Genomic DNA, 27,508 nt, shown 5'->3' with positions numbered 1-27,508 from the left:
TGAGTTGAGTCTAAGGCATGGATCGAGAAGAGACTCGACTCTAGTCAAGAGCATGTGTTTTCAAATGGTGATACTCAGACCAGTCGACTCTAGTCTCCGCGACTGTCACCATTTGAAGACACATGCTCCTGACTAGAGTCGAGTCTCTTCTCGACCTGAGTCGCGTAAGTGTGAGTTGAGCCTTTGATAAAAATACATATTTTAATGATAGAAATGAACTCTAGGCCTAATGAATATAATGAATCGAAATAAATTCATAAAAGAGTTCAATAAAATTAAGTTTGTTATCCAGTTAGGAAAGGACGGTATAAATATTGAGTGATCTATGAATTTGATAATTTAAATTCAATGATCTTCAATTCAAGTAAGGTAAGGTATAGCTTATCTGACTGTCAAATGTTGTTATAAATATTCCACTATTATGTTAGAAATATCGTATAGATGGACTTGAATTGAATCAACAGAATTTGTTGACACTTTTAGAGCCGGTTGCACAAAAGTCTGTTCAATTTCAATCATGATTAAATGCAACGAGAAGCAATCAGATATGGCTTTTTTGAGAAGAAGACTTCTCTGATTGGTTCTCCTCGAGGCATTTAATCACGGTTAAAATTAACAAGCTTTTATTAAATCGAGGCTATTGATTTCTTCAATGTTGTTTTCCATCACGAACTGCTTATTGATAAATCACTTTTTGCTATTAGAAAAAACGACTAGCAGTCAGATATTTTACAATAAATGAATTAATCACTCACTTTGACAACGAGATCTTTCGGCAGGTTTGCCATTGGTTGTTATTAAAGAAATCCTAATGATTTCTTTCCAATTTATATGATATTGTTTTTCAGTAGATTGATCTATTGATAGTGTAGAAATAGTACAGGCTCAGCCTAGTTTTTCCTCCAATTACATGACATGATTGTATTATGATTATAGTGTTTTATACAATAAATGAATGTAGAAGGCATTGGTTATAAGCCAATAAAAGTGGAATTTCAAATGAAATAAATATTTTATTCACAAAAAATTCCTACAGCAGTAACATTTCAACATGTGAATCTATAACTTTGCATTCAGAGTTGTTGATGTGGAAAAGATCTATTGATAACAAATGAAATTTCATCAATAAATATTGAATGTTTCAAAAATCTGTAAACATTGAAAGGTGTAGTGTAATTGAGGCTAAGTTTCAATTCAATTAATAAGTAGCATATGTGTAAGAATAAAATATTATAGTAAACAGAAATAATCTGTTATGTATCTATTATCTGTAAAATAATAATCTGTGAATAATAAACTTGTAAGGTACGGTAATCCTGAAATGAATAATTGTAAGTGATTTCTATATTGAGGTCCACGTTATAATGGCAGTGAAGAAAGATAGGAGAACAACGTTGCCGAAACTGTCTTGTCAATACCTTCTATAGACGGTAACTGATACAGGTTTATTGATGTAATATTAACTGTCCATTCTCGTTCAAAATAATCAATTATATTTTATTAAGCAATAAATTATATTTTTCAATAATTTCATAACCAACATTTTGATTTGGACAGTATAGAGTAGTATAAATTGAAAATGGGACAGTTTTGGGCATGAGCCTGTTGTGCCTTTCCTCATGTTAAGTATTTGTACACAATGTGATAAATAAATGAATAATCAATTGACATAATTAAGATGAAATATTTTATCGATTAATTATTAATTCTGCATTGTTAAAAGTCGATCTGGCAACAGAGAAAAGCGATAAAGAGAAAGCGCTATCCGCTTTGTTGAATGATAGACAAGGATACCATTGATAATCACAAATACTGCCATTATAACATGGACCTCACTATAGTATAAAATTATGGGTCTTATTATCAAAGGATTTAATAATATGGAGTAGCACATCTATTTTTATGACTTTTTAGTCACTTATTTGTTTAGACTGAACTATCCACTTCAAAATAGAATATACACTGTATTACGAATGGAATGAAAGTATCATTGAATATTTGGAAAGGAAGTTCACTGGACCGGCAAGACTCTAAATACAAAAACGCTTCATAATTCAACAATTCTTCAACTAAAAGTTGACTTGTGGCCTGAAATGTTTCTGAAGTTTGTTGGCCTTCGTTCCCAGCATCATTGAATACTTGTTCTGCACTCGCCGCATGAAGTTTATGTCTCTGGCTTTCCTGAAAATTAGAAAGAAAAAAATTAGGCACATTTTATTGCCGTGCTACCAATTTTTCCTTAAACGGTTGGAATAGCATATAACACCTATCACACTAAGGAAAGTTGTCGGCTCCAATAAAATAGATACTTGATAAACTGTGAATGGATCTATTGCCTATGAATGAGAAATCCAGTTTTCAGAGCAAATTAACTTATAATCTTCAGATGAAAATTTTGGCAAAAACACAGAAATATAAAACGAACAATAACTTACAAGCCTAATGATTTCAGAATTATTACGAACTAAAAAATACTTATCTAGTTTACAGTTGAAACACAGTGGCTATTGGCTTTACTACACTAATAGCGAATTTTGCACAAAAATTTATATAAACTTCAATCTAAAACATTAATAAATTCATTTAAACAGACAATAACTCAGAGCACAAAATTATACAAGCAACAGCCAGCCATGTTTTTCAGAAGAAGGTCCAACAGGAAAAAAACACAAGTTGCCAGTCACGAAAGACAACGCCCTCTTCAATATCGATCTTTACAGACACGTCAACACAAAATTATAACTTATAAGTTTAGAATTCACATTCTACATCTGTTCTCAATAAAACTTTAATTTGAAAATGTTATTTTAAATTTTTATACATATATTCTATTCAAATAAACGATTTATTTAGTAATTTGTTAACCCTGCCTCGGTGACATTATGGAACAATGCAACAAACATTTACGATAATAAATTCTCCATCAAAAAATTTGTCCGTCTATTGATAACTCTGACATTTACTATAAAGTTCCATAGATCTCGAATTGAAGATTCGATTCCAATGTGAGAAGAAAAATGTAATATTACAAATACCCCCCTCTTGACATAAAAAAATTTTACTGTTTGAAAATTCAAAGAAAAAATTTACATTGACCCTAATGAAAATTGTTGAAATTTAAATTTGAGAACAGTAACAATTTTTTCTAGAAAAACAATACATGTCACCCTATAATTGAAAATTATTATAAAAATTCATCAATAGCGTTTGTTATATGTTTCCAAACAATATTTCAAAATATAGAATATCAATCTTACTTTTGATTTAGCTTTATAATTTAAAGAAAAATATCTCAACAGAAAGTTTAATATGTAAAGAATAGTTTTTTTTTTGAAATTGCACATAAATTTAATAGATAGAAAATTTAATTTTTATTGCATAAAAAAAAATTTAGTATGTTGAATGAAAAATTTATTATTATTATTATTTTTTTTTTTTTTTTTTTTTAAATGAATTGATGAATTGTTACATTTAATTTTCACATAAAATTTCAATAAATCAAAAAATGTTCATTTCTTTCACTATTGACGCGGTTGATTTTATTGATGCACATTTTGGAAAACAGTCCGTTAAGGCACTCAGTATGATTTTCAGTTAAGTGTGACTCCAATGTGATGACGTTAAGTGTTGGGCTGATCTGGATGCACGTAGTGTTGGGCTGATACTTGTAGTCGACTGATGCATATCAAACTCGATACAGGTGACATCTCAGTTAGCATTGCTTCATGTTTGTAGTAGACGGCTGCATTCCAAACTTGATACCGGTGACATCTCAGTTAGCATTTCTTCATGTTTGTAGTAGACGGCTGCATTCCAAATTCAATACAGAGTCACATAAATTTTGTATCATATTTGTAATTATACAATGTACATTTCAGGCTTGAAATGACAATGTAATTTGTTTTTTTTTTTTGGAAAAGAGATAGACGCTGCATACAGGATTAATTTAGGTGAGGATTAATTTAGGTAAGGTTTGGTTTTTTTTGATATTTTCAGCTTTCAAGGTTTAGAGTTCTGCATACAGGAATAATTTAGGAGAGGATTTTTTGAATCAATTCTTTCATGATACTGTGACTGTTCTTCTGAATTCAAAGTTGTGAATGTGAACATGGATGGCAATTACCTCCAGGTAATGCAGTAGTGTTGAAGTTTGAGATACAGAGTCAGCAATAAGCATTGGCATTGCTATTGGTGTATGCTTTGGTGTCGGCTTTGGCATCGGCGTTGATATTGGCATTGGCGTTGGCGTAGCTATTGACATCAGCACAGGCATCGGCGTTGATTTTGGTGTTGGCATCAGCATTGGCGCAGGCATTGGTGTAGCTATTGGCATTGATTTTTGTTGTTGGCATTGGCATTGGCGCAGATTTTGGCATTGGCGTAGCTATTGGCATTGATTTTTGTTATTGGCATTGGCGCAAATTTTGGCATTGGCGTAGCTATTGGCATTGGCGCAGGCATTGGCATTGATTTTTGTTGTTGGCATCAGCATTGGTGCAGATTTTGGCATCAGCATTGGCGCAGATTTTGGCATCAGCATTGGCGCAGATATTGGCTTCGGCGCAGGCATCGGCGTAGTTATTGGCGTTGGCATCAGCACAGGCATCGGCGTAGATTTTGGCGTAGTTATTGGTGTAGGCCGCAACGTTGATTTTGGCGTAGATATGTCACACTAGTTCGAAAATCACCCAAATGTTCTTAACACTCTTCATGGCGTTCACTTGTTACTGATTTCGAGATTCACATGATAACTATTTCAATGTTAATGTCTGTGCTGTACCTGTTATCTTAAAATGCTTATAAACTAAGAAGAAAAACTTGATTAGGCTATCAATACAATCTAATACACATAAAAATTATTTTAAGTATCTATGAAATTGAAATTTGTTAACATCTTATTATACAGTCAGCAATACATAAATTGTGAAATATGGACATATCAATGATAAATTTAAAAAAAAAAAAATCATTCATTTTCATCTATTCACTGTTCAAATATCAAAATTTTAATCCATTCTTCAAAATAGAAATATAATTTCATAACACCCTGTATCATTATCAAAATTGTAAAAAACAAACATCATAACAACACAACAAAAATTTAATTTCAATACATATTTCAATAATTTCAGACATTTGGTTTTCTATTCAATCATTTCATAATATATTGCATTTCATTATTATTTAATATAACATTTCATTTATAGCATGTTCATTTCACATTTATGATTTATCATTCAGGGTTTCAAAATTATTTAGTTTTAATTTTGTTCAAAAATTGTATAAAAAGCAAATTATCTAATATTGTTAATCATCGTTTGTTGGATACTACAGTTTATTTCGACTCTTCAATGTTCTAAACACAAACTACATTTCATGACAAAACTTTACTATCAAACATTAAACAAGAAACCATTCAAAACATCAATAATATTCTGCTTCAAAGGCAAACAATATTCATAAGTAATCATCATTTTGCATCTATGGCAATCAACATTATTAATCATTAATTTGCATCTATGGCAATCAACATAAGTAATCAACACAAAAAATATTATCTCATTACTGCCTCTCTAAGTCATAACCTCTGTTATTCCTTCTTTAGGCAATAATGGGTTTCCATCTCAAAAAACAATCACATACCAGCAAAATTCTAATCAACAAACCCCACTAAAAATTCTACATACACTCCAGCATCCATTTCAAACGATAATCAATCATATCAAAATTTATAGAACAAACAGTTTTAAAATTTAAAAAAAAAATATCAATTACAAAACACTTTAGAAAAATTTTAGCCTTTAACTCATTTCAATTGATAATATAACACAACGTTTTAAATTAGACCAATTATTTTTTAAAATAATTTAAAATTTAAAGACTGTATAATAAGTATAAACATTTCAAGATTATGATACAAAGATGATCAAGATGAAATACTGGGTAAATAAGTTCCCTAAAAAATACAAAAAAGAGGAAAAGAAAATTGGGTAAATAAATTCCCTAAAACAATACAAAGAAGAGAAAGATTAATTAGAGCCTATCCTACATGTCAGTACTGAACTTTCATGAGGAAGTATATTTAATAAAATATACTACTATGGAATTTTGTAAATTCCAAGTATGACTCTAATTTGTTATAATTGTGAGCTATCACTCCCACAAAAACAACTGGTGAAGGAAAAAATATGTTGACTATTGTGACTGGGTGGAAAGTTCCTAGATGTCTGTAAGGCAATGTGATAGCAGACTCTAGTATCGGACCACAAAAACAAAAGTATGCAAAAGGTTTTACAAACATTTGTTGTTGCAGTCATAAGGTTTTTATATCGCAAACAAGTAGGTCAGATAATCGAGTCCAGCCGTATGTGGTTCACGCCCACACCTCTAAAAAAAATCACACCTACTTGTCTACCAAAAATCCAAAGTATTGGACAGCAAAGAAAAAAAAAATAAAATGCAAAATGGGTTAAAAGCCCAGAAGAAAACTATAACCTAATTACATATGGCTTATGGCACAATATGCAATGAAAGATGAGAACATGGGACATAATTGCTCTGAAAAACCTAATTACCTAATATGATACCTAAAAAAAAATAGACATGATTAAAATATGTAATACATGATGAAAAAATATACCACAAGCAAACAATTATTTACACTACAATGGATAGATTTTAGAAAAGTTAAGTTTTATCAACAATTAAAGATTAGGAAAATAAGCTACTATTTCAACTTCTAATATTATTTCAGAAAAAATACAAATTTAAATGACTATGGACAAGATTGGTTAAGATATGTATCATAGAAGAAATTTACTGAATATTTCACAAAGACAGGAAAGAATTGAAATTTGAAAAGATCAAGGGCCAAGAAAAATAGGCTATAGGAAAGAAAAAAGACACAATTATGGACTCTTACCATACACTGTGTAGCGATTATGCTATTCTGAATCCCGGCATAACACAGGATTCCTAATCATTGTGTGTTGGGGAATACCCTTTCATCATGTGATTCACTGTCATCATCTTGTAAATAAGCAACTTGAAACAACCTTTGAATACTAATACATCAATGTAAACTTTGCGTTTTGTTTTCTTCAATAGCATGATTTTCTTCATGGGTTCATTTGTTTTAACAAAGCAATTTTGCTCACAAAAGTCAATCATGCTCACTTGAGAATGCATTGCATACACCTTTTCAATTCTCAGTTGAAAGTTGAACTCATCAACTTGACTCAAAGCAACATTCATTTTGTTCACATTGTTCCTAACCTCCACAGAAACCTGTCTCATGTAATCATTCATTTTGTTTACAATCTTCCTAACTTTTGATGTAGTAATCTGATCCATAGAAACATACGATTTGTTTACTGTTTTCCTAACCTTCAATGTAGCAATAGTACTTTCTTGATAGTTGACTTTCGATGAAGACAACTCCCTACCTACTTCTTTACTCAATTCTACACTTTCACTATGGTTGACTTTTTCAACAACAGTAACTAGGCCTACATTGTCAGAAACTTGAATGAGTTGATCTTGTAACTTAACACTACTATCATCCTGCTTCAATTTGTTTTCATCTTCATGATTATCTTTCACTGATTCATTTGCATTTTTCAATAGAAGGTTTATACTAACCTGCTCTAGTCTAATGCTAGTACATTCTTGCTTCATCTCATCAAACCTAGCATCAAAATTAGCATTTAGCTCATCAAATCTAGCATTTTGTTTTTTAAACATTTGGTCTAACCTAGCATCTTGCTTATCAAACAGTTGTGTTAAGGCAGCTATTAACTCATCATCAATTTTAATATTTTTCATATTGTATGCCATTTTGCTAGTCTGCACAGATAATATATTCATTAGGACTTGATCTCTCTTGAACCGACTTCCCACTCAGCAACAAACCATTCATAACCTATCAAGATATCTATCCTACTAATAATTTTTATAACCAGGGATTTCATAGTGTACCATTTGGGACATATTTATTTTGTAATTCTGTCCCACCACAGGGCGTACCATTTGGAACAAATGTGGTGATTCAGTCCCACACCAGGGCGTACCATTTGCCGTGCTACCAATTTTTCCTTAAACGGTTGGAATAGCATATAACACCTATCACACTAAGGAAAGTTGTCGGCTCCAATAAAATAGATACTTGATAAACTGTGAATGGATCTATTGCCTATGAATGAGAAATCCAGTTTTCAGAGCAAATTAACTTATAATCTTCAGATGAAAATTTTGGCAAAAACACAGAAATATAAAACGAACAATAACTTACAAGCCTAATGATTTCAGAATTATTACGAACTAAAAAATACTTATCTAGTTTACAGTTGAAACACAGTGGCTATTGGCTTTACTACACTAATAGCGAATTTTGCACAAAAATTTATATAAACTTCAATCTAAAACATTAATAAATTCATTTAAACAGACAATAACTCAGAGCACAAAATTATACAAGCAACAGCCAGCCATGTTTTCAGAAGAAGGTCCAACAGGAAAAAAACACAAGTTGCCAGTCACGAAAGACAACGCCCTCTTCAATATCGATCTTTACAGACACGTCAACACAAAATTATAACTTATAAATTTAGAATTCACATTCTACATCTGTTCTCAATAAAACTTTAATTTGAAAATGTTATTTTAAATTTTTATACATATATTCTATTCAAATAAACGATTTATTTAGTAATTTGTTAACCCTGCCTCGGTGACATTATGGAACAATGCAACAAACATTTACGATAATAAATTCTCCATCAAAAAATTTGTCCGTCTATTGATAACTCTGACATTTACTATAAAGTTCCATAGATCTCGAATTGAAGATTCGATTCCAATGTGAGAAGAAAAATGTAATATTACATTATCTACTAAGAAATTTCATATTTTAAAGTCATGAAGTCAATATTACAAAATCAAGTCATGCATCACTGAAGTTAATACTCCCATGGAGAAAAGATAGCGTAACAAGATATCCCATGGTTTGAAGAATTCATTCAAATGTTGGATGTTTTGTATCAAATCATGGTGTTGTGTATCAAGATCAGATGATACTGTATCAGGTGTGGTTAAAACCATAAAGGGAAAGATATCTTAAGAAGATATCCCATTGTATAGGACGTGTATGTTCCAAATTTCAATTTTAACTCAAGCCGATAATCCTAGTTGTTCTTTTTCGTGAAGCTATGTGACGCTGGTAGTCTCTCATACTTTGCCGTTATTACACTCTACACAGAATAATAACAGTAGTCGGCTTAAGTTAACAAAGAATCGGCTTCAAAATTGGAACATAAACGATCTATACAATGGGATCTTTGGGGATCTATGCAATCTTCGTCTCTATGATAATTCTACCATGAATTAATTGCTTCCCTGGAAATTTGAAAGACAATTTTTAGGAACGTTTTTTAACTGAAACTATACCATAGTTGAAAGTCATGAAAATAATAACAAAATCAAGTCATACATCTGTAAATAGAGAATACTTCTACGTTTTAGTACCATTAGGATTTAGTGAAGTGGTATAAACTGTTTCAAATTTTACATGTATATTGAGGATCATACTGATATTTTTATACTGAAAACTAAGTTCAGTCTCTTATTTACAATAGGCTATACGATAGAGGATCTAAGCTTTTCTTGTCAACCGTATCAAGCCGTAGTGCATTCGTGTGACGTCAGCACAGGTAGGCCCCCTACAGCAATGAAAATTCGTTGATTTCAGCTGATCTATATCAGCTAGTGTTTTTATTGGTGTAGGAGCCCTACCTGTGCTGACGTCACACGAATGCACTACGGCTTTGTTTACGGAGGTAGTGACTGATGGTTTTAAGTATGCTGATTACAATTTTTGAGTCTTCAAGTTTGTATTACGTTCACAGTCCGTGCAAGCCCACGATTGAATCACTGGGCTCTAAAGCCAATTATTCTTTCCATATAATAGGAGCACACTGTTGCTGTTTCTAACGAAAAGGACTACGCTCTATTTTCATCTGTTTCTCTTACACAATTAGTTGATAGGCTCTCTGGATTCTGTGAAATCTGGCAACACTGTACTCCATAATAGCAATGCTGCAAACTAAGGTTTGCACAGACAGTATTTGCAAAATTCTGTCAATATACTTTCAGGCTTATATTGTTCACTTCATATTCCAGATTACTAAGTAATGTCATAGAGAAACAATAGCACAAGTAGATATCCCATGGTATAGGGCGTTTATGTCGCAATTTTCAATGTTAACTCAAGCCGATAGTCCACTTAATTCTTTCCTGTGAAGCTGTGTGACGCTGGTAGTCTCTTGGAGTCGTTCTTACAGTCTCACCCCAACAAAACAGTAAAAATCGACAATAATAGACAATACTCGGCTTGAGTTAACAGTAAAAGTTGCGACATAAACGCCCTATGCCATGGGATATCTACTTACGCTATTGCTTCTCTATGGTAATGTACTAATGTAGTTACTATAATAAAGTAAATCATGAGGAATCAAGAATCTGACTATTATCAGGAATCTGACTATTATTCCTCAAACATCCTACATTATATGGATAATTTACCTTCCATCTTTCAGCTTTACGATATACTGAATTTAATTTGTGATTGTGAAGTTGATCAGAGAATTGAGATCATAAAAACCAGAATGATACTGGCATTTGAAATCATTTCAGATGTGGAATAATATTTTGTGAAGAAGGAATAAAAGTGGATTTCTACAGATCAGTGTCAGATTCAGTGACCGGTACAGTGAAATATTATTCCCATGAGTTATAATGGGACTATTCCCACTCAGTCTGAACGAACGAGTATGAATAGCCCCATTATAACTCATGGGGAAGAATATTTTCACGATACCGGACACCTACACTTACAGTATACTGATATATGCGAATACAGCTTTCCTCTGTGAGAGTGGATTTATTTATATTTTTTGCGGTTGATACCCACATAAGCGTTTTGCTTGTGCGTTGGTAATGATGATTTGATGAGATGGTCAAACGTCCATGCCTACCGGCGGGACTCGAACCTGCGACCAAGTAGCTCTAGCAGACTGAAGGGTGTAGCTCCTTAGTCGTCTCGGCTATCCTGGCCGAGCAAGGTCTATAAATACAGGTCATGATACAATCCCGTGATGCATTGCAAAATCTCCATTTTATGGGGTTCTAGTTCACCAATTTTCAAATTTATCAGCTGTTCTCATAATGGATTGAACGACATGATGTGTTATTTTGTAATATTGTTCAAGGGATATTGCTTGACTTTGAATTGTAATATAAATTGTTCCGACAGAATAATAATAAATTTAGATTCCAACTAGGAAATGAATTGTTGGTTTTTAGATTTAATTGATCGGGAACTTTAAACTCTTTTTGAAATTGGCCTCGCATATTTCTGTCTTGTCCCAATGCCTTTTGAATCATAATCCTTAATTTACAAGAACAAGAACAATTTTTAAAAATAAATAAAAGAATAATTGAAGCATTTATTATTGAAATTTCATTATTAAAAAAATTGAAAACCTGAATTCACATATTATCTGAACTAAAATATTGTTTTTTAAATGCATAATTTTGTTACGAGCAAATTGAATTAGATTGGATTTTTAAATGTACCGCCATAAAGACCCCATAAAATGGCCGCTCCATAAGGGACATGAGTGTCATGACCTGTATTTATAGACCTTGTGGCCGAGGTATGTTCCCGATGTACTATCGGGAGTACTATCATCCCCGAGGTAGGTATTATCCCAGTATACATCCTTAGCTTTTTGGATAATTCACTAGAACATATTCATTTTTTGTGTGGATAAGTTATTTTCAATTTACCGCGAGTTTTGAGTTGACAGCATATTCAATAAATCCTCTTCGATAAACTTTTTGTGTAGTTGAGAAGTTGATATTGTGGTAATTATTCATATTGAATAATAAAAATACTAATTAATTGTCAAAAACCACAGATCTATTGATACTTAGAAAGACCGGTTTCGGTTGTTACACCATTGTCAATCTCTGATAGAGATTGTTGTGGTGTAACAACCGAAGCCGGTCTTTATAAGTAGGCCTATCAATAAATCTGTGGTTTTTGACAATTTCTTGGTATTTTAATTTAAAATCCGATAAACTTGAGTCAATATTTTCATAAAATTGACTCGGTTTTATTCAAATTAAGATCAAAGATTCAAGAGTTAATACTTACTTGACGACCAGTTGCTTGTCGCTCTCCTTGTAACCAAGGGCACGGTACTGAGACAGGACTCGGTTAATCTTCCCACGGTAAGGAGCTACCACACGGTCAGGATCAAAGTTTTGTCTGGAAACAAGAATTTAAATTCATTCAACACATAGAAAATACGAACGTACACCAGTAAACATTCAGATTGGATGAGATTAGATTTCTTTATTTATGTATGTTACAATATTTACTGGCTTATACACTAATTTACATTAAATGACGGTTATGCTAATTATTCAACAAATTTTACAAAGTATAAACAATTAATCAATGACAATAAAGATTGAATGCAATTAGAATAACGATAATATAATAATGTGATGTAACTTCATAAATCGGCGGTGTTTCAACAAATAATAAATTATTGTTTATAGAATTGAATTATAGAATTACAATCAAAAAATTATTGTCGATTCTCTAAGGATATAAAATATCCTCCCCATTAACACACGACAGGGAACTCAGATAGACACATTTGTCGAAATCGGAGAAACCCTATACAATCAGACCTCTCGGCTAGGTGATTTCAGGGCGCGCTGAGGGGATTGCTGGTGATAACCCCATTGTATTACACCGATGAGATCTTTTTGAGGGTAAAGTGGAAGAGGGGGCTCTTATTGCTTCAACTTCGCTCACATCACTTTTTGTAATGTTATAAAGTGAAAATAAAAGCCATTCATCTATCTATCTATGTTGGACAACACACTGATGAGTCCATATTTTTTACTTTTTTGTTGTGACTAGCTATTATTAGTTATAAAGATAATTAGCTAGGATATTAGCTTTCTTTCTCGTGTTCATTTTATGACGTGTCCTTCTGGTTTTTGTAATCATATTATGAACCTAAAATACTAAATTGTCCTTTCGATGACAAAATCTATCCAGAATGAGGCTGGGGTCCTGATCAACGATTGAATTGAAATGAATGACAACGGTCAATGATTGAATTGAAATAATGTGCACAATTCAGTACATTTCATGAAATATCTAAACAAATTATTGAAATTTCTCAATAATATTGTTTGGTGGCACCAATATGCTCTAGAATAGACGTCATAAGTAAAATTTAATTTGGAGTCAAATACAACCGGTCCTAAATTCATATCTTCAATGATAATTAAGATATTTTGAAAAAAAATGTGCAAAATTCAATATATGAATACGCAAATACGTATTAATCAAGTCTGGCTGTATAGTTGATACTCCATGTTTGTTATCGTCTGCGATCTCTTGTCAAATACAGCGTGTTCGGAGAGTGACTACTCTTAGTAGAGCACTTGAATTATGAAAATTGAATACTTGGTAAACAGTTAATTTCCGAACACTATACTATCATAAGAATATGTACTCATTTAATAGAATAAATGACTAGGCCTACTTTAAGCCCTAATTTTCAATTAACGTTTCTTCAGCTGAACAGAAAAATTAGACCATATAGAAGTGATCACAATAACACAATTATTGCAGTCTCAGCACTTCCATAAAAAACCAATGATATTATCAAGGCCAAGCAACATGAGGCGTTATTCAGACGAGCTGTCAGAGCAGGAAGCTCTCCGATTGGCAAATTATCAGCTGATTCCCGAACGCCAAACCCAATCAGCTGATAATCATCCAATCGAAAAGCTTCATGCACCTTCGAAAAGCGCTTCATGTGGCTTGACCAATGGCCTTCACAGAGATTCTTTGGACAGTAGAAATCAAGCATTTTCAAACGCATGGTAAAGGTGCAACTGGTGAAACGGTCCATCTATCCGTTGACAGAACTAAAGGATAAGCCTTGATTCTCCAATTTGGTCAACTGTCTTACTAGAGTCTGATGAGAGGGAGATACCCCAAGTCAGTGGCGGCTCGTGTTAAGGTTGCATGGTTGCACAACCCCCTTCATTTTGATGATAATAAATGAATTATTTTTTAGGAGTACCTAAATGAAGTGACTGAATTTATAAGTGAGCTCTATTATTATCTCAATTACTGATATTAGCTTCACAATTTCATCATAATCCTATAATAAGAGCAGCAAACTGTAGAACGTGAACACAGTTCACGCGAAATCAGACGCTTTGGTGGAACTGAATATTGAATACATGGCATTGGAGGTTGCAATCCTCCTGCAACCAAACTCATGTACGCGCACTATTATTATGTATATTAGTAGTGTGATATATTTTTCTACTCGAGCCCATAAGACCAATGTGGTGGCAATTTTTCTGCAACCATCCGCCTGAGGCGCCAGCAGTCCATACCACTCTAGAGGTGAAATTACCCCGTACCAGATTCTGATGAATGTGAAAGTCTGCTATCTGCTCTCCCATGAGTATAAATAATCTTTTGATGGAGCTATATTATAATATTATAACAGCCTCAATAGCATGACGTAATAATTTATCATCATGATAAAATAACATTATAATAAATATCATGTTCAATTGTTTTGATAATTCGAAACAAAACAAGTTGGTCCAATAAAAAATGGACTGTCCTGAATTATTTTTGTGTAGTAATATGCAATCTCCATTTGTCCAGGAAACATGAAATTCAATATAGAATAATTTATCATTTTGTAAAAAATTACATTGTTTATCTTTATTAGAGTGAAAAATTCTCAGCTGCCAATTACGCCATGGTTTCACTTGGAGAGTGTTTTGTTTGGATGGCTTTTATTGCTGTGTAAAGATAGAATCAGAAATTGAATAAATATTTGTTTTAATCATTAAGTTAAACTCTTTCCCCCCCTCCCCACACATCAGACACATGTCAATAAAGGTACCAGTTATTGAAGATTATATTGTAAAAACAGCAACCGCCAGTATTTTTAATCACCAGCCGCCCCTGCCCAAAGTTTTTCTTGACACAGTCTGTCCGGTCTTCTCAGCGAAGGATTCAAGTATCAAATAAGTAAGTATCAAGTAATTCAACCCACCTGTAATACTTCATGAGTGATCGATGCCCAATCGTGGCTCCAGACGGTAGTACCAGTTGATAATCATTTCCATCAATGATATTCACGTCAACTTCCTCATCAACCTCCATACTTTCGGCATGATCCGGATAACTGGAGCTGTAATCGTAGTACTCAGCATATTCGGCAAGCGTCTCTCCCTCGTGTAGCATCTTGCAGTGACCTTTGTCGGTCATATGTTGTTGTGCAGACTCCATCGAGTAGAATGCCTTTCCCTTGTCGTTACACCACAGACACATAAATCCCATGCATACTTTTTCTCCTAAATACAGCAGTAAACCTTTCAAATCTACCAGATACTCAGCGTCTGGAATGAAGAATGAATGTATCAGTGTCATGTGTTCCAAATTTCTTATCTGACTTCTGCTGTGATGGGAGCAGAACAAACAGTTGTTTTTCAATATTGGATTGTTTTCACTTATCTCAACTTCCCATCCAGAATCATCTGAATCAACCTCAGAATCTGTTTCATAGTCATCGCTTTCATCTTCATTTTGAGTGACATTATTAGGAATCTTCTTAGAAACTTTCCCAATACTGGGACAACTGATCTCCAAGTGCTCATTGATGTTTTCTGTGCCATTTGTTTCACTATCCTCAACAGAATGTGAGTTCTCTTCAAGTTTATCCTGATGTTGTTTTGAGTTGGAATGATTAATGAACGCTTTGGCAGTCTTGTAAGATTTCTTACATACCATACAATAGGTGGCGGAAGGCTTGGAGATTTCAGCATCATCGTGACGTTGTTTCAAAACCTTCTTTTGAAAATCCTCAGCTGTAACAGGAGGCAGCTCGGCAACCTTTCGTTTCAAATTGTATCGATGCCAGTCAGTTTTGTAATGTTTTCTTTGGAATTCAACGTCGTTGAAAGCAACACGACAAGTGATACACGTGTATTTTGATGTCATTTTGAAGATCACTTCTTGATAACAGTTAATTAGCACAAAACTAATGTACTTTAAGCACTACAATATATTTATAAAATTTTAATTTACAGATTCCTTTAATTAAACCATATATCCACACGAATTTTGAAGTTATTTCATAATAAAATGTAATATTGAACGCACTTCCGTAGACGACAACATAACCTAAAAACGTTTTATAACCTTCAAATTAAATTATTGATCATCTGGTAATACTAGTACCAACATACCAGTTTCCACCATATTAAAACCATTGCCAGTTGACTTTTAATATAAATTTTCATTCATATAAGGTAGAATTAAATCATTAGACTGAATTATAATTGTATTAAAATAAGTATATAAATGAAATTTGATGAAAATCTCATTCTCAATTCATTTTTATGCTGGCTTTGTATATAACACATACCCTTAATATCTTCAATTCCATTAAAAGTTATTCAAATACTCACTTATTGCTTATAAAATTCATTAATATCGATTTATTTGATGATTTTTACAAAAATATTATACTTTTATCAAGACCTCATTTCCGTCACGGAGGAAATAGAACAGAAAATAAAATATCAAGAGAGGTGATTTTATTCATTTCTGTTTTCATAGAGTTGTTACGTGAGTAGCTGACGAAGACGATTTTTGTTTCGTTTCTTTTTTATTGGAAAGTAAGTTAAATTTATGTTTATTAGTACAATTTGATTCCTCATATTTTAAATTTAATTATCGTTAGTCATTTCAATGTATTAAACACATGTTATTCTTTATTGTTACAGAAGTGGTGGATCCTGTAGATTCCACCAGAGCCAGTTAGCATTTTCGCTTTTGCAGTTCACGCCGTATTTTTATCCTGCAATTTTGCTTCCGTCCCGGAGGGCGTTACCATTTTATATGACTTTTCTTAAATACAAAGGTAAGAAAATTTCTGAAACTCATTATGGTATTTTCTAGTGGTGAAGTACAGCCGAAAGGTGTGCTTGCATCACATCCTCTGTTAGGTTATTTTTAGATTGGGATTCTGTACCATGTAACATGAGATTAGCCCCATTTTATTACAATGGTTTATCTGCTCTGAATTTATTATTATTTTTGCCTTTCAGAATAATTTGGCTTATTTTTGTTAAGGGTTGGTTGTTTTTTACAACAAACATATGGCGTTACATGTGGGAAGAAGAACATTTTCAACATGCGTGTTGTTTGTGTCTTGCCCCTCGCGTAAATTCCTGAGTAACATTTTTGGCAAAATATTTGAAATTTTATAGTTTATCAAAGCTAGTTGAAGGTGTGCCATGAGCAGTTTGATAATGAAATATATGAATGGATGTCTTCAAAAATGTTTAGGTACCTACCAACTTAGTCATCCTTATTTGCAAATATTTTTATAGTTATTGCATAGCCTACCACTATTTTAATGAAGTGATTTTAACTTACACTATTTTAAACTTACTATATTTTGTGTTCATTGCATAAATTTTATAATTGAAAACAATATCCTACAGTAATTTTATGGTAGATCACTTAGAATTATTTATCTTACCAACATTCGGTTAATCATTTTACGATTTTTCGTTTATCACAGTTATTAAACATTTTTATCTGTAAAGCTGGTTGCTTTAATGATGATGTATAAGCATGTTGCAGTAGCCAAACAATTTTTAGGTAGTGCTTTATAAAGCCTAATTTTCAAGTATTTTGCACCCAGGTTTTTATGGTGAAGCGATTGAAGACAATTTTGATCCTAAACATTCAATACCAACAATTGTTCAAGATTTAAATGCATGCTCAGGGTAGTGACAGTCCACCAACTTGAATTTCCAAAGTTCACCAACTTTAATGTAAGTCCTCATTCAACCAGAACTTTGTCAATTACCAATGTTGGTGTATGACAATAAAATTTATTTATTTATTTGTTTACTTTAATAATGTAAAATATGACCAGAATGTGGATTTGTTTATGTTTTCCATTTGGCTTTTCTACTATCTGTGTTATTTTCCAAACCTTACTTTTTCGAAATATAATGAATTCCTCAATTTCTGGAGACCCCTCCTTATGTTTCATATCAATTTCCTGAATTTTTATAATTTATGTTATTTCCTCAAACATTATTAGAACATTGGACATTCACCTTATTGAGTAAATAGTAAATGAATGTATGTAATAGTGAAGATAACCTCGTGCATATTGTGTTATTAGAGACAATGATAATCATAGTTGGAAGTTTCGGAAGTAATTGAACCTTATATTGGCGTAATTGCTCACTCGAGTGCAATAATTACTCCCTGTTGTATAATTAATCTTACTTGCTATGAACTAATTTCGGCGTTGTCTTCTCAGTTCTCTTAGAGTTATATATGCTCTACTCTCTAGGTTTTAGAAAGCATCTCATGATGTTTCCCACAAACTAGAGTTATCTATAATCTCTAAGCATCTGTTTTATTTATTACATAATAATTGAAATTTGTTTATATTATTTACATTAGGGATAGAAACATCTGTGTGAATGTCTGTGATGTTTATTTGTAGCCTACATTCCAAATTTTGTATTCAATAATTGTTAACCAGCAGGTAACCCGGGTATATTTTAAATTTTGACAAACTGAAAACTTGATGTAATGAATTAAAAATAAGTCTATAACAATCCTAGGCTAATTAAGGATGTAATATCGGGGCACCAAGCTTCGCTCGTTATTTTTATCTATTGACTAGTAGTTCTGTGAACAGTAGAGCTCGCGCCGTTATAACGACGTCCCAAACCATAAGCACATCCACACTAATACACTAACAATTTATTTGATCAGATCATGCTTTCACAAGATTTAATTATCATATAAAGCTTTCCGGAATTTAGCACGAGAAAACCAGTAGACATCTAGGCGCCCAGACGAGCTGTTATAAGCATTCAATGAGGCATGCAATTTATAGTCTACACAGCTGCTAATTTTTTACGAAGTTACATTGAGATATTGAATTGCATGCGTCATGGCATGAAATTTATAGTCAACTCGACATCTGATTATTTTATGATGAATAATTCTATAGTCTGATTTTCACTCTAATATTGACGTATGAAGGAGGCTCCTTTTTCCTTTTATATTATCTTTGAAATGCGAAATTTTCAAAAAAACTTTTTATATACGTCGACGCGCAATTTAAAAAGGAACATACCTGTCAAATTTCATGAAAATCTATTACCGCGTTTCGCCGTAAATGCGCAACATACAAACATATAAACATTTAAACATTAAGAGAAATGCCAAACCGTTGACTTGAATCTTGGACCTCACTTTGCTCGGTCAATAAACAGAACACAATTCTCTAAAATATCGTGTTTATATTTCACAGCTGGCTATACGTCATGTTATGAATTTCGGGGATCCATGAGATATTTTGATTCTTCAGCCAAGTTGAATCTGTTTCAGCCAAGCATGAATTATCCGTTTAATGTCGTTCAGCGAGTTTTCCCAAGGATGAAACCTAGAGCAATCGAATCTTAATATCATAAACCTACTATGTTCCAAATTTTGTGAAAATCGTTAGAGCCGTTTTCGAGATCCGTTAAACACAAATAACCAGTTATAAAAATAGCCAGATATAAAAATAACCAGATATATAAATACAGAAATTGCTCGCTTAATATAATAGGATATATATGCAAAATTTCTCGTTAATCAGTCCAGTAGTTCAGACGTGATGATGCGTCAAACATAGTTTTCCCATCCCGTACGTGTATTAGCCAGTTTTTTACTTTATTATAGTATAGATGGATGAATAAATGGAATAAAAATGAGTTGTAATAGTCAGATTTAATTACGGTATTTATGAAACTGTTTTTTACTGATAACTAAATCACCTTCACTATTATATACTAAAAGATAAAAAAATATTCTGTTATTGTGTGTTACCATTGTAATACAATTCCAAAACTAATTATATCAATTAATAGTCCAAATTTAGAAGCAAACTTGATTTGTCTTATCACAGTTACGGTGTGAATGAGATAAATACTTTCAATGAAATTCGTGGCAATACACATCAATCATGCCATTGTGTATATAGATTTATTGTCTACTCTTTAGTCAATTTAATTTTGATGAACATTCTTTAAAATATCAGTTTTGGTTGAGCTCCCAATCATTGTCAAAATTATTTCTTGTAGGAATTCATAAATATTGTAATTGATTAAAAAATCGTTGTTTGATAAGTGCTTCTAGTATAATAAATGGCATTTGAATAATTATTTAGTTTCATTTAGGTTCTGTCCCTTTCATTTTATTCCTCATTCAAATGAGGTAAATATGCGGTGTATAGGTATGGCACCTTCCTCTCAGTAAAATATACAGTAGAACCTCTGTGATTCGTAGTTCAGGAGACTCAGCGTTTACTACGAGTTATAGAGGTCCGAATTATCAAGATTCTACAATATTGAAAGTAGTGTTGACGAAGAATCAATCTAAAGGTGCATTTTCATTTGTGCGTGAATTTCCGCAGTCGACGACGACAAGCATTGTTGACATTCATATTGTCCAAAATTTCAAGTGTGCTAAAACAGCTGATCAAATAAATTTTCATTATTTGTCTTTATTACTAGTACTTCTGTGAACAGTAGGCCTCGCGCTCAGTAAGTTACATTGACCTGTTGTTATGTTTTCTCAAAAATTAATAAATAATTTATCAATTTGAAATGTTTAGAGAAAATCCTAAATAAACATAGAGCTTTTTGTTCTATCGTACCGTGACGTGTCGTCCCGGAATGTGAATGTGAGCGCTGTTATCAGGTCTGGCTGCAACTGTCTACAACGTTGATGGAAAGATACAATTTTCAAGATGATCGATGTTTTTGAACGGGTAGTATTATAGTCCACTAGACAGCTGATTTATGATGAATAATTCTATAGTCTGATTTTCACTCTAATATTGGCGTATGAAGGAGGCTCGTTTTTCCTTTAATATTATCCTTGAAATGCAAAATTTCCAAAAAACCTTGTATATACGTCGACGCGCAATTTAAAAAGGAACATACCTGTCAAATTCCATGAAAATCTATTACCGCGTTTCACTGCAAATGCGCAACATTTAAACATTAAGACAAATTCCAAACCGTCGACTTGAATCTTAGACCTCACTTCGCTCGGTCAATTATAGAATAAAACATTTCTAATGATATCAACATATTGCCATTTGAAAGTATAAAAAGTATAAGCTCAACCTGCCCCATTAAAACATAATTGAACATAATCTTCTAGGTTATGTACACAAATTAAAATCTACCCAATCTGAGATTCTCTCCCTGTCGTGGTCGACGACGGCATTTACGCACAAAGGAAACCCCAGCTTTAGGGTCGTTTGCACAGTTGAAGCTTGAACTGAATTTTATCAGCTGGTGGCTTGAAATCAAAATGTACCACATTGTAACGAACGATACTTGATATGGATTTAATCCTGTTTGAAATGAGATTAGTTTCAATTGTCACTGTGTGAAAATGGTACTAATTGACTTGTTTCATAATTAGCTATATAATAATATCGAGTGACCTGGCTGGCTCAGGTATGGTGTCAGAGTTTTCAGGGCATCTGACATGACCTAACTACTGCTTTTTAGGCAGTCAGGACTGACGGCTTAACGTGTTCATTGACTATTATAATAGTAGAGAGATTCAAGTTGTAAAATCAGTGAAAATGAAGGGTTTGCGTTACAGTTGCCAATTTTCTATTACCACCGCCTTCTATATTAGATAGATGTGAGTCAAGTCATCCCGGTTTATCTGATACTAGCTTACCCGGCGAACTTCGTACCGCCAAAAAGTCAATGCATCTCATGTCACACTTGACTTTATTTAGTGAATCATGAAATTTATGACAATCAATATTTTCATTTATATCTCAATACGGACTTCCTATGTGCTTAAAACAACTACCGTTTTAATACCAGTAAACAATTTCATCACAGAGTGACGTGTTTATTACAGCTGGTAAGTTAAGATGCTAAATCATGATCTTGAATCATGATGATCTTCCCGTTCTACATTAGCCGCTCGGCCGACAATTTCGAAAACTTAGGTCTGTAAAATGAATTAATATATAATTATTATTAGCCCCCCTATTAAAATTTCTGGTCAGAAACCATCCCCATTCACACAAAATATTCCCAAAGTTTCATGCCGTTCTGTCAAGTAGTTTTCGAGTCTATAGGGAACAAACTAACACACAAACAGACATTCATTTTTATATATGATATAATATTTGGGATACGATATTCACGATCTTGTGAACCAGTCAGTTATATGCTAAAACAGTTCTATAGTAGTACATTACAAAAAAATGTTGCAGCTTATTCAAATACAGTGTAGCAACTAATTCGACTTAGCTGACTTTCTCGAAAATCGTGAATACCCCTATTAAATTAATTATTGATACTAGTTATTATTATGAGTTTTATCTAAATAATATTTTATGTTTCGAGAAATATATATATTTCTCATGATGTAATAATACATTTTCATAATTGAGATGAAATACTCTGGCAGTTCATTATGTTTCTTCATAGTATACAAACGATTTGGCAACAGTGTGGAGGTAGAAAAGGATAGAGCTATCTGCTTTGTCTAATATCAGACAAGGATAGCAAACCAATATTAATCAGGTGCTGACTATGTGCGTAATCAAGTCCAAAAATAGTCTAGACTATCTAATAATAAGATAAGGAAGGGCTCTGTCCTCTGTGCTCTTTATCTCTCTCTACCTTTCAACTAATCAATGAGCCAAGGATCCATGGTGACTTTTTCTGTCTATCTTTGGCTGCAATTAGGTCCTAGTTTCTGTCCTCTTCTTTACGGATAGCACTGCTACCAACTTGGAAAATGGTCTCGAAAAATGTCATGCCAACTGTTCAAATTGAAAGCGGGTGTTACAGTTGATTGGAATTTTAGATTTGTCACTTGGTTGAAGTTTAATCAATCAATATATTTCATATCGATTGTAGTCGACTCATGTGGTTGGACTCTGAATCTCATTGTAGGTTATTATTTTATTATTAATATTGGTTTATAGATTATCAGGGTACAGAGCTGGTTTAGTTTAGACTGCTGAGTGCCGTTTGCACAATGACAGTTTGAACTAAATTTCATTTTAAACTGGATTAAATCCATATCAAGTCTTGTTTGTTATAATATGGTTCATTTTGAGTTTAAGCAACCAGCCAATTAACTTCAGTTTAAGCTTTGACTGCGTAAACGGCCCTAAAAATTGTATTTTTGTTTCAATCTTGTATAGGTTAAACAAAAATAGTTTTTATTTGAAAAGGAATGAATATGAGCTCTCTACTGTGAAGTCAAAATTATTTCAATTTATTTTATTTGTGGGCTAGAAGTTTGTTGTTTCTATTTAACTATTGCCATAACTCGTGATTGTGATTCATTGCAATATAAAGGTGCGTACAGATATACGCGCCGCGAACATGAGCAATTCAATTTTAATCAGCTGACTATATCTGTATTTTTACAGGAACGGTAAGATACAGATATAAAAAGCTTGGCATCTGCTGATTAAAGGTGAATATTGCTCATGTTGAATTGCTCAGCTGATGCCAAGCTTTTTATATCTGTATCTTTACCGTTTCTGTAAAAATACAGATATAGTCAGCTGATTAAAATTGAATTGCTCATGTTCGCGGCGCGTATATCTGTACGCACCTTTACAATGAATGTTCTAGTAATGGCAAGTACCCTATGTCAAGTTCGAACCCACAGTACAAAGCTTTTTCTATATTTGTTTTCTGTTGAAAATTGTTTTATGTGATCGGTTTCATTTCGTATTAAATTCATCTTTTAAATTAATGCCGTACAAGCACTAACAATAAATTAAATTTTGATGAAAATTGTGTTGAATTATTTAGAAATCGTTTAGTAATATTGACAAGAAAATAATAAGTCATGATCAAATATAGTAAAATTTATAATTATGTAGTAACGCCACAACATCAATGATTAATATAAAACTGAACTTATGTGTTAAGAAAAAAATCTGGTGTTCCATGTAACTTTATTAAACTTGAAACGCAAATAATTAAATATCAATTACACTACGTTCAGAAAATATTATTTTGATGTGAAGAAGAAGAAGACAAGAGGAGAAGAAGAAGAAGATCTATCTCCAGACTCATTTAAAGATCATTAGTCCCATTCATTGCCTCGACAATTTCTTGGGAAGAATGCCATACATTGAAATCTGTCCTCAGGTAATGGAAAAGTTTGTTGATAATAAGGATTCAACATTTACTTTCCAAATATACAAACGTCCTACCCACAAAAGTGTTCTAACAAAGCCTAATTCGCTCTAATTACCTTGTAAATCTACGATGAGGTTATCGATATGCATGTATTATTTGTTGGTAGATAAGCTTTCACTTTAGGTCCACGTTATAATGGCAGTGGATAGAGATAGGAGAACAACGTTGCCGATTCTCTGCCTTAATTTTACTATAATTCTACATTGTAGAAATTTTGACAACCTTGCGAAGCTATAGAAGGATAGCGATATCTTTTTTGTCGAATGATAGACAAGGATAGCAACACCAATGTTGATCAAATACTGCCATTATAACGTGGACCTCACTATAGTATTGGCGACTTCTTTATAGTGAGGTCCACGTTATAATGGCAGTGTTTGATCAACATTGGTGTTGCTATCCTTGTCTATCATTCAACAAAGCGGATAGCGCTATCTCTTTCTCGCTTTGCTCTGTTGCCAGAACGTCCTTTAACAATGTAGAATTAATAATTAACAAAATATTTCATCTTAAACTAGTAGTTCTGTGAACAGTAGACCTCACGCAGTATTCTCATCCACAAGTACCTGATTGAAACTATAGACCTTATGGAAATACAGCAATAGACTGGCTTCTCCACACATCTGTCTAATCACTTGTCAGCTGATTTATGAATAATAATTCTATAGTTTGATTTTTACTCTAATATTGGCGTATGAAGGAGGCTCTTTTTCCTTTTATATTATCCTTCAAATGCAAAATTTCCAAAAACCTTGTATATACGTCGACGCGCAATTAAAAAGGAGCATACCTGTCAAATTTCATGAAAATCTATTACCGCGTTTCGCCGTAAATGCGCAACATATAAACATTTAAACATTAAGAGAAATGCCAAACCGTCGACTTGAATCTTAGACCTCACTTCGCTCGGTCAATGAAAATTCATTAATTTCTTGCTTGAAAAAATATAATTGATTTTTTTAATCGAGAATGAGCAGTTAATATTACATCAATAAATCTGTATCAGCTACCGTTTAACAGCTACAGGACAGAGGATCGGCAACGATTTTCGCCTATCTTTCTCCACTGCCATTATAACGTGGACCTCACTATAGTGAGATTCACTTTAATAATGTCAGTATTCCTCTGAAATTACTTCAATGCTTACCATAGAACCAATTCTGCCAGTTTGAAGCGTGTCGTTGCTGGCCTTGAATTTAGGTGCAATGTAATTCTTGTGACCTTGAAATTTGAAATTAGGTGCAGTTGTGCTGGTCGATTGTCTGAACTCTGCCACTGATGCAATGCAGGTTGTAGACCTTGGTGCAATCAGCTGATTTACGCTTTCATAATATTCCAGTTAGCGGTGAATTTATTGTGTCGATTCATTTTTGCTCTCTTGAGCCGTGAACCGGATTCAATGCGATTTGAGCTTTTGTTTTATTGAAAAAAATGGAAATCTTGTTACTGATTATTTATTTATCTATTCATGTAAATACAACCATAATTTATTGTATTTTTATTAAACTCACTCATGTTTAACTAGTAGTTATGTGAACAGTAGACCTCGCGCTCAGTAAGTTACATTGACCTGTTGTTATGTTTTCTCAAAAATTAATAAATAATTTATCAATTTAAAATGTCTAGAAAAAATCCTAAATAAATATAGAGCTTTCTGTCCTATCGTACCGTGACGTGTCGTCCCGGAATGTGAGTGTGAGCGCTGTTATCAAGTCTGGCTGCAACTGTCTACAACGTTGATGGAAAGATACAATTTCCAAGATGTTCGATGTTTTTCAACTGTCTACTAACGTTGATGGAAAGATAAATTTCCAAGATGTTCGATGATGTTTTTGAACGGGTAGTATTATAGTCCACTAGACAGCTGATTTATGATGAATAATTCTATAGTCTGATTTTTATTGGCGTATGAATGAGGCTCCTTTTTCCTTTTATATTATCCTTGAAATGCGAAATTTCCAAAATCCTTGTATATACGTCGACGCGCAATTTAAAAAGGAACATACCTGCCAAATTTCATGAAAATCTATTACCGCGTTTCGCCGTTAATGCGCAACATATAAACATATTAACATCAAGAGAAATGCCAAACCGTCGACTTGAATCTTAGACCTCAATTCGCTCGGTCAACAAACGTTTTAGTCTGGTCGATTTAAAAAAAAATAGAAGTCTGTTTCTGGTTATTGATCTGTCAAAAGAATTTTTTATTTAGCTGTAGTATACACAATTTTCTTTGACAATGTACACTATTTCATTTTGTATTGTCAGGTACGTTATCACCAATACTATTCTCAATTCATGATTTCCAGTGTGTATTATCAGGTAAGTTAACACTAAGGCACTATATAAAGACGCCCAAAATACAGAGCTCTAAGTTACCACTAATACTATAGTTAGGTCCAAATTATAATGGCAGTGTTTGATTAGCAATGGTATTGCTATCCTTGTCTATCATTCAACAAAGCGGCTAGCGCTATCTCTTTCTCGCTTTACTCTGTTGCCAGATGTATATGTATATAATTTGCTATTTGTATGTATATGAAGTTGTATGTGAAAACGAGTGGTGTGATCCTGAATTCAGATGTTCATGAGTATAATACGCGAAACAGAGCAGATTATCATATAATGGGTCACAATAGTAGGTTATTTGAACAAAAACCAGATTATATTGGTAGGAAATTTTATAACAATCTACCTCAAATCTTGAAAAGTAATGATGATTTGAAGATTTTCAAAAAACAAATGAAAAAATATTTAGTTGATAGAGTTTTTTATAGTGTACAAGAATTCCTTTCAAACCTAAACTAGGTTGAACTACTTAGTGTTAGAATTATTATGTAATAACATGACTTGTCTTATACTCCATGACTGGAGTCTTTAGGACGTGATCGTCCTTCAACAATGTAGAATGAATAATTAACACAATATTTCATCTTAATTGTGGAAACTCATCATGAAATTATTGGAAAATATCATTTCTTGCTTGATAATATATAGTTGGTTATTTTAACAATGTAGAATTAATCATTAATCAACAAAATATTTCATCTTAATTATGAAAATGCATTATGAAAATATAATTTGTTGCTTA

General features: G+C 32.8%; 2 protein-coding genes across 4 annotated transcripts in view; one reads left to right on the top strand and one right to left on the bottom strand.

Annotated features, from left to right (window-relative positions):
- Positions 1–993: 993 nt before the first annotated feature.
- On the bottom strand, positions 994–16,326 carry LOC111060949 (zinc finger protein 622). The gene is made up of 3 exons (XM_022348637.2): positions 15,174–16,326; positions 12,215–12,328; positions 994–2,181 (listed from the first exon to the last, which is right to left on the bottom strand). The coding sequence occupies exons 1-3, from the start codon at positions 16,118–16,120 to the stop codon at positions 2,070–2,072; spliced, it is 1,173 nt and encodes a 390-aa protein (XP_022204329.2). The 5' UTR covers positions 16,121–16,326; the 3' UTR covers positions 994–2,069.
- A 327-nt stretch (positions 16,327–16,653) lies between these two features.
- The window catches only part of LOC111050644 (eukaryotic translation initiation factor 5), a 96,956-nt gene continuing 86,101 nt past the window's right edge, over positions 16,654–27,508 (top strand). Inside the window, exons 1-3 of one of the 3 annotated variants that reach the window (XM_039437371.1) lie at positions 16,654–16,800; positions 16,909–17,045; positions 17,835–17,967. The gene's annotated coding sequence lies outside the window, so the exon portion shown is untranslated. Of the gene's footprint in view, positions 16,801–16,908; positions 17,046–17,327; positions 17,474–17,834; positions 17,968–27,508 lie in introns of those variants that run through there. The other 2 variants (XM_039437370.1, XM_039437373.1) reach the window with 2 other exon arrangements.

This window comes from Nilaparvata lugens, chromosome 11, assembly GCF_014356525.2.
Source record: "Nilaparvata lugens isolate BPH chromosome 11, ASM1435652v1, whole genome shotgun sequence".
Taxonomy (NCBI): Eukaryota; Metazoa; Arthropoda; class Insecta; order Hemiptera; family Delphacidae; genus Nilaparvata; species Nilaparvata lugens.
Note: the sequence above shows the minus strand (reverse complement) of the source record. Positions and strands in the feature narration are given on the sequence as shown.